A 14830-nucleotide genomic window follows, 5' to 3' on the forward strand; every position below is an offset into this window, starting at 1 on the left:
ATCGTTTGCTCTTTAGGTAAAGCCAAGGCTGGGAAAGGTTACCATAAGTTTACATATTGCCGAAATATGAAAATGCTTAATCTGGAGGACTTTAAGGCTGATTTAGAAAAGAATAGCTGGGATGATGTACTGGGTGAGTCAAGATCCGAACAGTGCGTATGACAAATTTTCTCATAAGTTTATTCCTCTATTGGATAAACATGCCCCCCTTCGAAAGAAAAGAATACGGCATCGAGAGTCACCGTGGATGAATATTGATATATTACGTAAGATGCGTGAAAGAGATCACATGAAACAACAAGCCCTTCGCTCTAAAATCGACGAGGATTGGAAATTATATAAGAGATTGAGAAACTCTGTAACTGATATGATACGGCGAGCAAAACGAGCTTATGTGTCTGAAAGCATTGTAAGGAATAATGGTGATACAAATGCAATGTGGAAATCAATACGACGTATAATGCCAAAGAAAAACAGTGATACTCCCATTCAAAAGTTGATCATTGAGGGAAATGAAGTTAAAGGTTCAAAAGAAAATAGCGGCCTCTTTGAATGATCATTTTGTATTAAGCTTGGCTGCTAGAAGAAAACAGGAGTCTAATACGAAATTTGGTAAAAATATGCAACAATATCTATCTAGGATTAGATCTCAGTTCACTTTTACTCAAATTTCTCCAAATGATGTAATGAATGTTACAAAAAATATTTCGAGGAACAAAGCTACTGGTTTGGATCAAATTCCTGCCTGTATCATAAAAGATACTATTGATTTTATTGTCGAACCTTTGACCCACATTCTAAATCTGTCATTGAAAACTGGTAAAATTCCAAGTATATGGAAAAGGGCACGTGTAACACCTATCCACAAAGGTGGTGATAAAGACAACCCATCAAATTATAGACCGATATCAATTTTACCAGTAATGTCCAAAATATTAGAGAAAATTGTATTTGATCAAATATATTGTTACCTGTGTCAAAATGACATACTCAGTTCACATCAACATGGTTTTCCGCCCTGGTCATTCCACTTTAACCGCATTGTGGTATTTAACAGATGAAATGTGTAAACAAATTGATGATGGAAATGTAATTGGTGTCGTTACTCTGGATTTAGAAAAGGCGTTCGATTTGATTTCCTTTGATGTTGTCACTGAGAAATTAAGATATCTTGGATTCGACTCACAAGCATTGCATTGGTTCAGTGATTATTTCACTAACAGAGAGCAGTCAACCTTGGTAAACGGAAACTTGTCAGCAAGTAGAACGGTTACAAGCGGAGTGCCACAGGCAAGCATTCTTGGGCCCCTTTTGTTTATCTTAGCTTTAAACGATCTGCATAAATCTGTCAAGAAGTGTGCGCTTTCCCTATATGCAGATGACACTTGTTTATATTTTCCTTCAAAGGATCCGTCCTGTTTACAGAAAACAATCAATGATGACCTAGTGTCACTTCTTGAATGGTTTAAAAGTAACGAATTATTGTTAAATGTAAACAAATGTCAGTTTATGTTGATTGGATCTAAACGGAATTTGCGAAATTTTCAGAATGTTCATCTTAACATTCAAAATACACCTCTGCAAAGAGTTTCAGAATGCAGATATCTCGGGGTCATTCTCGATGAAAACCTAACATGGACCCCACAAATTGAAAACGTTAGAAGCAAAACGCTTAAAGTCTTTCATGCAGTCAAGCGTATAAGAAAGTACATTGATAAGGATACCTCCCTGTTGTTATACAAAACTCTAATCCAACCCCATTTGGACTACTGTAGTGTAATCTGGAGGACTGGTCACTCGGGTCAACTACATCGATTGCAAGTTATTCAGAACAGATGCCTAAGAATGGTGCAAGGTGTTGGCACCCGTTACAATAGGGAAACTCTTTATTCTTCTCTTCAGGTCGACCGACTCAAAGAAAGAAGAGGAAAGCAAGCCTTAATCTTTATATTCAAACTGTTGTATAACCTTGCTCCAACAACTTTGTCCTCTAGTGTTCAACTCAGATCATTTGAAAATTACACTCTACGAAACTCAAATACTCAAATTGTGATGCCAAAAACCTCGATCTAATTTTTTCCGAAATAGCCAATTATATGTTGCATGTAAAACTTTCAATAACCTTCCTGTTCATTTAAGAAGAATTAGTGACATCAAAAGTTTCTCGAGAGAGATCATGAAGTTAGCGAAAATCCCTTAATGTGTCCAAAGAAGTATATTGATTTTCTCTTTTGTTTTTAATATCTGAATTTTTTCTTCTTTTTTTCTCATTGATCTTCTTTGTAACTTGTTCAGTGTTTGTTATATATTATTGTATATAATTGCATATGTTTGCTTTTTTCGCCGTGTGTATGTATACTTTGTTATTCGATGTGAAACACGGCCTTGCTGAAAAAACAGCTGTCCAGCTGAAAGCAGGCTTTTATTTCCGTGTATAAATAAAATAAACTCAACTCAACTCAACTCAACTCAGACTCAGAGCCTCCTTCTCAATTGTGGAGTATTTCTTCTGGTATGCGTTCAATTTTTTGGAGAAGTAGCTAACTGGACGTTCAGTGTCTTCTTCATCTTCTTGGAGCAAAAACCGCTCCCACTCCTACATCGCTAGCATCTATTGCCACCTTGAATGGCTTTGAGAAGTCAGGAGCTGCCAAAACAGGCTCATTAGCAAGGACTGCCTTTAGTTTCTCAAAGGCTCTTTGACACTCATCAGTCCAGGTGTACTTTGCCTTGCCCTTCAGCAGGTTTGTTAGGAGGGTGACTACAGTGCTGAAATTCGGTACAAATTTCCTGTAGAAACCAGCCATGCCCAGAAATCTGAGCAACTCCTTCTTGGATTGGGGGATGGGAAAGCCTAGTATAGCCTCTACCTTGGCTTCTCTTGGCAATACTTGTCCCTGACCGACTACATGCCCGAGATACACCACTTTGGCCTTCGCAAATTCACTCTTTGCCAGATTAATCACCAATCCCGCGTCCTTGAGTCGATCAAAAAGTTGCCGCAAGTGTGTAATGTGCTCCTCCCACGTGTCACTGTACACTAGGATGTCATCAATGTATACTACACAATTGTCAAGTCCTGCAATGATTTGGTTTGTCAGCCGTTGGAAGGTGGCTGGAGCATTTTTCATGCCGAATGGCATTACTTTGCATTGGAACAAGCCATCTGGTGTAGCAAAGGCAGAAATCTCTCTGGCTTTGTCGGTCAAGGGCACTTGCCAGTATCCCTTTAGAAGGTCTATTTTACTGACAATATGCAGAATTTCCGACCCTGCCAATGCAGTCTTCTAGTCTGGGAATGGGGAAAGAGTCTTTTTTCATCACGGCATTCACCTTTCTGTAATCTATACAGAATCTTTGAGACCCATCCGGTTTGGGCACCATGACGATTGGGGAGCTCCAACTGCTTTTACTCGGTTCTATTGTGTCATTGTCTGGCATGTATTGAACCTCTTCTCTTACTTTTTGCAGTTTGCTCGGGTTTAACCTGTAAGGGTTTTGCTTGATAGGGTCAGCATCTCCTACATCAACATCATGTACAGCCAGAGGGGTGCAACCTGGTTTGTCTTTACACTTTTCTTTGTACTCATGTAACAGACTAGTCACATCTTTCCTCTGATTTTCAGGTAGGTAGTTTAGTGCCTCATCTACTTTTCCTAACATCTCTGAGTTAGACAACCTGGCACTAGAGGGCTCACTTCCATTCTCATCTTGAGCTTCCCCCTCTTCCTCTTCTACCACCTGAGCTACGCCTACCGGCTGACTAGCCTTTCTCTCATAGTACTCTTTCAGCATGTTTATGTGACACACCCTCTGATCTTTTCGTCTATCTGGCATACTGATCACATAGTTCACCTCATTGAGTTTCTTTTTGACATAGTATGGGCCACTGAACTTGGCTTTCAGTGGTTCACCTTGTATGGGCAGCAGTACAAGAACTTTGTCACCTGGTTTGAAGGTTCGGGCTTTTGCATTTTTGTTTGCCTTTCTCTTCATAGAGTCTTGTGACACTTTCAAGTGTTCCCTAGCTACCTCACAAGCCTTTGAAAGCCTTTCACGAAACTTTGACACATAGTCAAGTAGGTGGACCTCATCATCCTCAGTCATGAATTTCTCTTTGATGAGCTTCAGTGGGCCCCTAACTTCATGACCGTACACCAACTCAAATGGGCTGAAACCCGTCGACTCATTTGGGGAGTCCCTCGTTGCGAACAGCAGGAAAGGGATGCCCTTATCCCAATCCTCGGGATACTCCTCACAAAATGCCCTAATCATCGTCTTTAGGGTCTGGTGGTAGCGCTCCAACGCACCTTGGGATTGGGGATGATAAGCTGACGACTTCAGCTGCTTTACACCCAAACGATACATCACCTCTTGAAATATGCCTGACATGAAATTTGACCCTTGGTCAGACTGCACTTCCTTGGGCAACCCATATCTAGTGAAAAACTGCACTAGAGCATCTACCACAGTCTTAGCAGTGATATTTCGCAATGGTATAGCCTCTGGAAACCGTGTAGACATATCCATGATTGTCAAGAGGTACTTATGACCCGACCTAGTCCTAGGCAAAGGTCCAACACAGTCAACTAGAACCCGACTGAATGGTTCTTCAAACGCAGGTATCGGAATCAATGGCGCCGGCTTCACTGAATGCTGTGGTTTTCCAGCCACCTTACATGTGTGACAAGTCTTGCAAAACTCAGCCACATCCACATTCAACCCTGGCCAATAAAAATGCCTCATGATCCGATCCTTTGTCTTTCTGACGCCTAAATGGCCGCCAACAGGTAACTCGTGAGCAATCCTCAAGATCTCACCGCGGTAACTAGGAGGGACAACAACTTGATGGACCACCGTCCAATCCTCATCAGCTGGCCTATGGGGAGGTCTCCACTTCCTCATCAAAATGCCATCTTTGACATAATAGCACTCAGGGACCTTTTCAGCCTCAACCTCAGAACACGCCGTCTGAGACAAGCCTTTCAACTCAGAGTCTGCCTGCTGTGCTTCAACCAAGGAAGACTTGCTAAACAGCCCATCACTGTTAGCCTCGGAGCCTAATACAGCAATCCCATCATTCAAATCCTTGAAAAAGGTTTCTGCCAACCAAACAACGGAATTCTCCTCCACATCAACAGAATCCGCATCATCTTGAACAGCCCTACGAGCCTGGGACCTAGTCACAACACAATCTGGGAAAATCCCAGTAAACTCCTCCTGCAACTGCTCAGTTTCAGCAACCACCACTGGTTTATCCGAAACAACTGGAGACGCAACCACCTTGTCCCCAGCCAAGTCATTCCCCAACAGGAAGTCAATCCCTGCCATCGGCAACTCAGGAACAACTCCAACAGTAACAGGACCAGAAACTAGGTCACACGACATATAACTGCCATCAACAGTCTGAATCAAGACTTTTGCATTCACTGCACTATCTGGTGGAAAAGTCATACCACCATCCACCATCAACGACTGAGAGGCCCCCGTATCCCGCAGGATGACCACTGGCTTACCTGCCTCACCAGAAGTACATGGGGTCACCTCACCATCAAACAAAAAGCTACGATAGCTCTCATCCACCTGCTTCAGCCTATCTTTGAATTTGGGAGATTGACTTTCAATGGCCTGTGTTTCACTGAACGGGACACTGTCTTCGGGTAGGACACTTTTTGACATGACAAATCCCAAGTCCTTCTTTGTTTTGTTTTGCAACTTCCAACACTGTGACTTTACATGCCCTGTCTTGTTACAGTGAAAACATTTGATGACATTTGCACTTGTACTGGACCCTTTGTCAGATTGAGGCTTTGGTGCCGATGAAGTTTCAGAACTCGTGCCTTTTTCAGGACCAGCATTCTTTGGATTGCTCGACTGATTTTTGTCTCTCTTGTTTCCAGAGAAATTCCTGAAAGGTGGTCTGTTGTCATTTCTTTGGGTCAGCTCATACTCATCAGCCATCAAGGCTGCTTTATGCAAACTTGTCACTTTATGATCATCCAAATGCGACCTCACACTGAAAGCAACACTCTTTTTGAATTCTTCCAAGAGAACAACCTCACGTAGGTTATCAAAGTCCTGATCCACTTTCAGGGATCTGTACCACCTATCAAACATCATTTCTTTTTCACGAGCAAACTCAACATGTGTCTGGCCTGGTTTGCGGTACGAATTTCTGAACTTGTGTCTGTATGCCTCTGGCACCAACTCATAAGTATTCAACACTGCTTTCTTGACTGTAGCATAGTCACGTGATTGCTCTTCAGAGAGAGATGAGTACACATCAGCTGCTTTGCCGACAAACACACTTTGAAGGAGCAAGGGCCAAAATTCCTGTGGCCAGTTCAAACTGTTAGCCACCTTCTCAAATGACACAAAATATGCATCAACTCTGTTTTCTTCAAACTTTGGCACCAATCGAATGTTCTTGGCCAAATCAAATTCAGAGGGAGCCTTTTCATGATTTCCAACAGTCTGTGAATGAGTCAATTCCATCTCACGCAATTTCACTTGTTGCTCCACCTCAAACTTCTTCTGTTCCATTTCAAATTTCTTCTCTTCCATTTCAAGTTTCTTCATTTCAATTTCTCTTTGTTTGTCCCTTTCCTTCATTTCCATTTCTAGTCTCATCTTCTCTTTCTCCAGTTCAAATTCCCTTGCTCTTTCTCTTTCCTTCATTTCCAATTTAGCAAGCTCAAGCCTGGCTTGATCTGAAATTTGAGCTCGATCTGGAGTGTCAATTTCTTCTTTGAGCTCCATGTGACCAGCTACTAAGTCAAGAATCTCTGCCTTTCTTGCACCTTGTGGAACATCTACATTTAAATGCTGTGCAATAGCAGTCAAATCACATTTGCGTAACCTTTGCAAATCTTTGAGGGACAAATCTGTCCTCTGAACAAATGCCTGAACATCCATTGTACTGATTGACATTGTCACACTGTAATACACACAATATACAATTGAACAATCAACTCAACTGATATTTTGTCTGTACCAATACTCTGGATTCCGGAACGTTCCAAATTCTAAGTTTTGGCTTAAATTCACCTCCCGGACAAGCCCCCAATTTTGTTACGACCAAAATCACTCTGAGAATGATCGCACAAAAGAAACAATCAACTGATGTTCAGGCGGTTTATTAACAGTGATATTGTGGGTACAGACTGGTAATCGGCGTCACATCAGTACAACAATGATCAATAGAAACAATTACAAATCGGTAATGGAATCACTTACATGCATCCAAATCTTAGATCTCAAAGTTGCTACAGTTCCCTGGTAATGTCCAGATACGATGTTCGATGCACAAATGCATGATCCGCGATGCACCGATGAAAGATTCCTTCGACGTAAATCCAGAGGCACAGGTTACAATAGTCCGCGTTATAAATCCAGGGTATATGTCCACAATAGATCCACGGTATAATGTTCACAGCGAAATGTGCAGAATCCAACCACCACGTCCAATCGATGCGTTGAATGATTCACTTTATATTGTCCAGCTAGGAATCCAGCCCGTCACAGCTTTGCCGTAGCAATGTCCATTGACATAAAAACATGGAGTCTATCCCAATGAAGGCAAATTAATTCTCTGCAGGCAAAAATGTCTCCCAGGCCTTATCTCCACAAACATAACAGGTCAGCAGGTAACACAGGACTGACTATAACAAGTCGCTTCAGAGCCAGAAGTGACGTAACTCTCAGAGCAGAGGTGTTAGGTACTCTGCCTACTGCAGAATTTCTCTGGCTTATATACTATCCATTCACCCCTTTCTAGCACATTCTGTAACTCTCTCCAACCTGGGGCCACATACATGAACATACTAGCAAGTCCTAGTTCCAGGAAACCTGGATGACTCACTGCATAACATCATTGCCAAAATTAACTACCAATCACATTGGGCTACAGGGACAGTGCCTCACTCAGCCAAACATGTAAGCACTTCCCAGAACATTCTGGAATGGGTGAAATCATTCTAGATTGAGTGAGCTATAAAGTATTTCCTGTTACATGCATGTACTGTATAGCTACATTGTATAGCACCTAGAAAATTCTCCACTGATCTGGTCAGCCTGTATGTACTATATCTATACCACATAGAATGTTCTCCATTAATCTGGTCAACCTGTGTACATACACATTAAAACAGCCATGCATACAGTACATAATACATGTATATAACTACTAGTGTGTACATTTGTGACATTTGCAAGAACAGAATTCAGATAGCAATCATAATGCCCAGACTAGCTTAGTCGATGAAATTTGCATAGAGTCTCTTGAGAGTCAACCTCTAATAAATCAGCAAGAGAACATCATTTGGATGGTGATATTATGTATAGTAGCAAGGCCTCTGCTGATCCATGTTGACTTTAGGGGAAAGGGGGCATTTAAGTCCGAATGAAAATTCACACACACACACACACACACACACGCTTCGGTACCTGCAGGTGCCGAAGACTGTTATGGTCCAGATATGGGAGTGCCATCTTATGCCCGTAATCAAACGCCGGCCCTTAACGTCTAATCTTATAGAACAAGTAGTCAACAGAATTGCAAACGTCGGGATATGTGACAATTATACAGACTTGCATCTCTCATAACACACAATTACAAAACAGAATTGTTGCGCAACGATTCCTCCTCAAAAATATACACTGTATAAACAATATGCCATTTCAAAAAGACTAAATTATGTGAAATTTTGTGTGAAAGGAAACAATCAAACCAAGTAGGTCTCAAGCGTTTGTTTGTTTGTTTGTTTTTTTTCAAAGAAAGTGTAGAATCGTGAAAACAAATATTTTGAGTCAAGATGACATTTGCTTGTCTGCTCTCCTTTTTTCTTTTCAGATTCAGAACAGTTTTCCCGGGTTCCTGTCACATACGGCTCTGTACGTCTGGGTAAAGAAAGTTTAGTGCTGACTGTCAACCATTTCTGTCAATGGTGGATTACTGCAAAGATCACGGAGTTTTTCTTTTCCGAGAAACGGGTCATTTGCATACCTTACATACCCAAACATGTAACAGCGGGAGAGAGGCACACAGTCACATTCATCATCCATGATGACATCCAAGGTGTGCACAAGGTATGTTTTTTGGTGGGTTTTTTTTGATGAAAATAAATAGTTTAGGTAACATTACAGGTAATTTGATAACACTTTTTAAATGTCCCAATATACTTTTCTTTGCATGATGATACCAAAAAAAAAAAATGAAAATCTAACACATTGATCAAAGATCAAATCACCCCCATTTTAGGCAGTATAAATGAGTATGTGAACTGATATAATGAAGAAATTTTGCAAGCGTATCCCGAAGTCACATCCCATAATTACTTCCCAGCCAGGGCAAAAAAAGGAATTGTTTAAGAGTAATTTATTTATTTTTTCAACAGTAAACAATCATGTATCCATGTGAGTGTGAGTGTGTGTGTGTGATGCACATTCACAAAAGTCATTAAATGTCCGAAATATAATATGTCATATGAAATATCTCTCCCTCTCTTTCTCTCTCCCTCTCTCTCTCTGTATATATATATATATATATATATATATATATATATATATGAATTCGTTTGATCTAAACTTTAAATCAGTTTGAAATTGGCTTATTTTCATGCCTGGAAAACATGAAAGTCAGAAAGCCGATATCTAAATATCTGTAGACCTAAAATAAAACTTAGTTGAACGACTATTATTCTGCAGAATATTCATGAAAAGATGGTGACAGCTAGCTTCGTTATTGGACGGGTTGGTGGCGGCGAGCAGTTCCCTGTGAAATTGAATGACGGCAGCGTCGTAGTAACCATGTGGGTAGAGGAGAAGGTGATAAGCACTAAAGTGAGTATAGTCTAACTTCACAGTCTATCTTTTCTACTGCATCTTTATTGTTTTTTTATTACACATGGATTCACAAGATTGGTCAGACTGTTAGATACTTTGTCCGTTATATAGGTAATGGATGGCGGACGGAAAACAACATATTCGACTCCGCGTTTCGCTCTTCTTGTTTGCTTGTTATACCTCAGCAAAAATAAGTTCCATATCCGGATTAAGGTAAAATATTCTTTCGTAAATAAAACGCGGAGTGGGCTTATCCGGGCAAAAATGCCCATGATATATTGTCTGGTGCACTGGACATTTGTCGACATTGCTTTGACTTTGCGCATTCGCGACTAAAGAGCTATTCAGTTGTACACTATGACTTTAGTCGGCTACAATGGAGATGGTGGGGGGCTTCCAAAATAAGATCAAAGTTGGGTAAAATTGCTATATACGCCAGTGCATAAATCGACTGTTGTTGGGCATTCCTAAGTCCCCCCCCCAATAGCTGAAATGGGCAGCATTTCTCTTCCATTGTGTTAGAAAGGGCAAATAGTAGCCGTATAATTGTAAAATTTCCTTTATAACATTGCCAACAATAACTTCAAGAGAATTGTAGCAGTCTCCTTTTCCACCGATGGCTACATCGAGACTTTGGAATGTCCGATTTTCCTCAAACGTTCACTGATACGTTCTAGTATGTTGCTGAATTCAGTCAATCCACATTTCAATATTCGGACCTCTGTTCCTTTAAGTAAACAAATGTATCATTAATCTCATGTTCTCTTTGTGGGAATGGTTTTTGTCTTAATGAATAAAACAGCAAAAACCTTTAAAGGGATCGTATAGTTTTGGTTGAGACCTACTTTCAGGTTTCTAACATTTTTTTGGTGAGATAATGAGAAACCTCTCATGAAATATGAAAGAGCATGTAATTTTATGAGGAATTCAACGTTTATTTAATGAAAATTGGTTTTGAAATGTCTGAGATTCCAGATATTCAAAAAAGAGCGATTCTAATAAAAGTGTGTGACCCACACTTTATTACGATCACTTTGTTTTACTTTGTTTTTGGATGTTTCAGTCATTCCAAACCCGATTTTCATCAAATAAACTTTGAAATCCTCTTAAAATGGTATGCTCTGCATTATATCATAAGTGTTTTCTTGGTATCTCGCAAAAAGTAAAAAGCCCAATTCTCATCTCCACCAATACTGTACCATCCCTTTAACACTCACGCAAACATGAGCGAAGTCGTTTCAGCATATGGGGGTACTTAGTTACACTTTAGAAAGTGTTCATAGGCCTACTGGATAAAAGTAGATCTGATAATGAATAACATTTATTGTGTACCTGTCTGTGTATGTATGCGGTCTTTGCATTTGTGATTGTGCGTGTGTGTGTGTGTGTGTGTGTGTGTGTGTGTTTGCCTCTCATATCCATTTCTATTAATTATTGATCATGCATGCACGGAATAAAAATATCACTGCTTCCTACAATACAAGCTTACTTCTCATCAAAGTAGGCCTATTTTAGATGTAACGGAGTATCAAACAGTGGTACCTATTCATTAAACATTTCTTTCACGTAGTCAAGCTGATTCCATTGACTGAAGAGTGTGGGTTTTGATACGTATCTGAATATGCGTGATATTGATGTATGTATATAAGCTGAAAAAATGCATAGAATCATAAATCAGTTTCCTGTATAGGTAACAAAGCATTATCTATATTACAAATTCATGGGTTAAGTCGTTACAGCTAAATAACATTCAAGATGTGTCATGGGGCAAGTATGCCGCACACACACTCTAACTGAGAAGTCTACAGATACGCGCTATTACCTGTGTAGTGTTGAAAATTATTGAAAAAAGAGGGGAAACTAAAAAGCAGAGCTTGTAATATGCATTGTCCTCAAAGCCATTGTTACTGAGGTACAAAGAATGTAAAGGCCGTGTCACACAAGCCTTGCGTGCGACTTCCAAAGAACAATTTTGACTACCCGGAGGTCCTCGTAGATGATCCGCACATGACAGTACCTAGCATGTATCTCAAAAGTAGTCGCCCGGAGGTGCGCACGCATATTTTTTTACCCGCAACCGTGTTTAGGCCCTGTCACACCTTTCCGGGCAAGCTACTCGGGCTTGTTACGTGTAGGGATTTTCTAGCATACCGGACATTCCTGAGGGCGGAAAAGGATTTGTGCGAGTCAGCGCATGTGTCTTACTTGCTGGACGCGTTATACTTGCGAGTATACTGTGTGACCTTTATACCAATCGCGTGGGGGCTGACAACTCAGTGAAGGAATTCCTCTAATGGAATGGCTGAAATCTCACAGAATTTCATTATCTTGGCTGCATACTGGACAGCGAAGTACCTGCGTGGGAATTACCTGGGAAGTACTGCCGCTAAGGGTCTCCTACTGGCGTTCTGCGTGGACCTCTACGGGCATTCCCGCGACTCACCCGGAAAAAGTTTTGGTCATGCTCAAAACTTGGCTGCGGTTAAATCAGACTTGCGTGAGCACCTCCTAGCAACTACGCGCTAGATACTGCCACGTGCGGACCAACTGAGGAGAGCTCCGGGGAGTAAATTTGTTTCCCCGCAAGTCAAGCCGCAGACGTTCCCCGTACGGTATGACAAGGCATGAATGAAAATTGCAAACATTCTTGTTCGCCCGCTGAAAATCTTCTACGTGGTGGAAACTACCTCCTCGCCACAAGCCCACGTAGCTTGCCCGGAATGGTGTGACACGGCCTTTACCATGTATCATACGGGCAGAGAAGCGTATAGAGTGAGTACAGCACAATCGTTGATGACAAACTAAATCCCTATAAAAGCCCAAAGAATGTCCCTCTTTTAGCAAGAAGTTGTTATGATGATGATGATGATGATGATTATTATTATTATTATTACTATCATTATTATTATTGTTATTAATTTTATTTTTATTATTATAAAATTATTGTAATTGTTATTCATTTGGTCATAATAATAGTGCAACACAGTGCAATGTTACAGGAGTACTAAATGTAACAAACGCAAACAGAAAAACTGACCAGAATGAATATTAGTTATTTGTGGAAAATTGAGCAAAGAAAATGGGATTCCTTCGGGATCCGGACCTCCGGATTCCTAACCCGGTGCTCTACCGACTGAGCTATAGAAAGTCCTTATTCAGTTTTAGTCCCAGAAACCTCAAATACTCTTGGTCAGAAGCTATAGCAGTGTGTTAGTGTGTGACACACACGTGCGCACTTTAACGGATAGAGAAACGTATATAAAGTGAGTACAAATATTCATTGATGACAATCACACATAAAAATGAACCCTACTTTTATGTCTCATACAGTGGACTAGCTCCCAACAAACCGGCATCCTTAACTGTGTGATAACAAGCAATCATACACGCAACCATAGGCGTACCCAGGATATCTTAGAGGGGGGTGTTCAGTGGCGTACCGTGGGTCAAGACATGGGGGGGCACCTCATGGAAGCAACATCAGAATTGCATAACTGTACAATTAAATGCGAGCGAGCGGAGCGAGCGAGCTTGAAAATTTTGACATTTTACAGTCCCCAAACTGCCGTTTGTAGGTATATATGATAATATATGTATATATATATATATATGCTCTGGAAATTAAGGGGGTTGCACCGGGTGCAACTGCTGGCAGTTGCTGGCAGTAACATCAGGAGAATGGCATAACGATTAAAGAGAATTTTGACATTTTACAGTCCCCCAACTGCCGTTTGTAGCTATATTTTTTCGCTTTAGAAATTAAGGGGAGGGGGCGCACCGGGCGCAACTGCTGGCAATTACTGACAGCAACATCAGGAGAATTGCATAACGATTAAATGCGAGCGAGCGAAGCGAGCGAGCTTGAAAATTTTGACATTTTACAGTCCCCAAACTGCCGTTTGTAGCTATATTTTTTCGCTTTAGAAATTAAGGGGAGGGGGCGCACCGGGCGCAACTGCTGGCAATTACTGACAGCAACATTAGGAGAACTGCATAACGATTAAATGCGAGCGAGCGAAGCGAGCGAGCTTGAAAATTTTGACATTTTACAGTCCCAAAACTGCCGTTTGTAGCTATATTTTTTCGCTTTGAAAATCAAGGGGAGGGGGCGCACCGGGCGCAACTGCCGGCAATTACTGACAGCAACATCAGGAGAATTGCATAACGATTAAATGCGAGCAAGCGAAGCGAGCGAGCTTGAAAATTTTGACATTTTACAGTCCCCAAACTGCCGTTTGTAGCTATATTTTTTCGCTTTGGAAATTCGGGGGGGGGGGGCGCACCGGGAGCAACTGCTGGCAATTACTGGCAGTAACATCAGGAAAATGGCATATAACGGTTAAATGCGAGCGAGCGAGCTTGAAAATTTTGACATTTTACCTTCCAAAAACTGTCGTTTGTAGCTACATGTATATTTTTTTCGCATTAGAGGGAGAGGGCGCCCGGTGCGCCCCCTGGATCCGCCACTGGTAGTCAAGGGTGTCGGTTTATGTTCATGATTGTGGGAGGTATGACCAGCGAGGGGACGTCGAAGTGACCAAGCGGGAGAAGGATGTCCAAAATCTGCACTTTATATGAAGCATCCCCTAATTTGTTTGTGTTTGTAAGTGTGTGTGTTTCATATAGATGGAAAAGTTAGGAAATAGCCAAGGTCAAGTCTTATTATTGGCAATGCAAGGCATTTTGATATAGACTAGTATGTAAAGCAACACTGCAATATCAATGATCAAGCTTTGATAGCAAATGTGTACAACCTATATATCAAACATCACATTGCGCAACATTGCAGCGACTCTTTTTGCCATTCCGATATTCTGAGTACACTGCGCACATCCTGCTTGTATTCAAAATGCCAACCAGGAATCACTGAATCACAATCTTTTGTCATCTCCGGCTTTTCGAACAATGTTATACCTCTTTAATTATATGGTTAAAAGAAATCTTAGAAAAATATCTTTTTTTCTTGATCATCCTTTCATGTCGATTT

The 14830-nt window shown here is 41.0% G+C and overlaps 1 protein-coding gene across 1 annotated transcript in view; it reads left to right on the forward strand.

The window, feature by feature from the left end:
• Positions 1-14830, forward strand: part of LOC139722712 (uncharacterized) — a 40447-nt gene that overhangs the window by 11964 nt on the left and 13653 nt on the right. Inside the window, exons 2-3 of the mRNA XM_071634003.1 lie at positions 8852-9087; positions 9706-9840. Of these exons, the coding sequence (XP_071490104.1) occupies positions 8852-9087; positions 9706-9840 (371 nt within the window). The remainder of the gene's footprint in view (positions 1-8851; positions 9088-9705; positions 9841-14830) is intronic.

Source organism: Diadema antillarum, unplaced genomic scaffold, assembly GCF_040938485.1.
Source record: "Diadema antillarum isolate AM-2024a unplaced genomic scaffold, OU_Dant_1.0 scf00000170, whole genome shotgun sequence".
In the NCBI taxonomy this organism is placed as follows: domain Eukaryota; kingdom Metazoa; phylum Echinodermata; class Echinoidea; order Diadematoida; family Diadematidae; genus Diadema; species Diadema antillarum.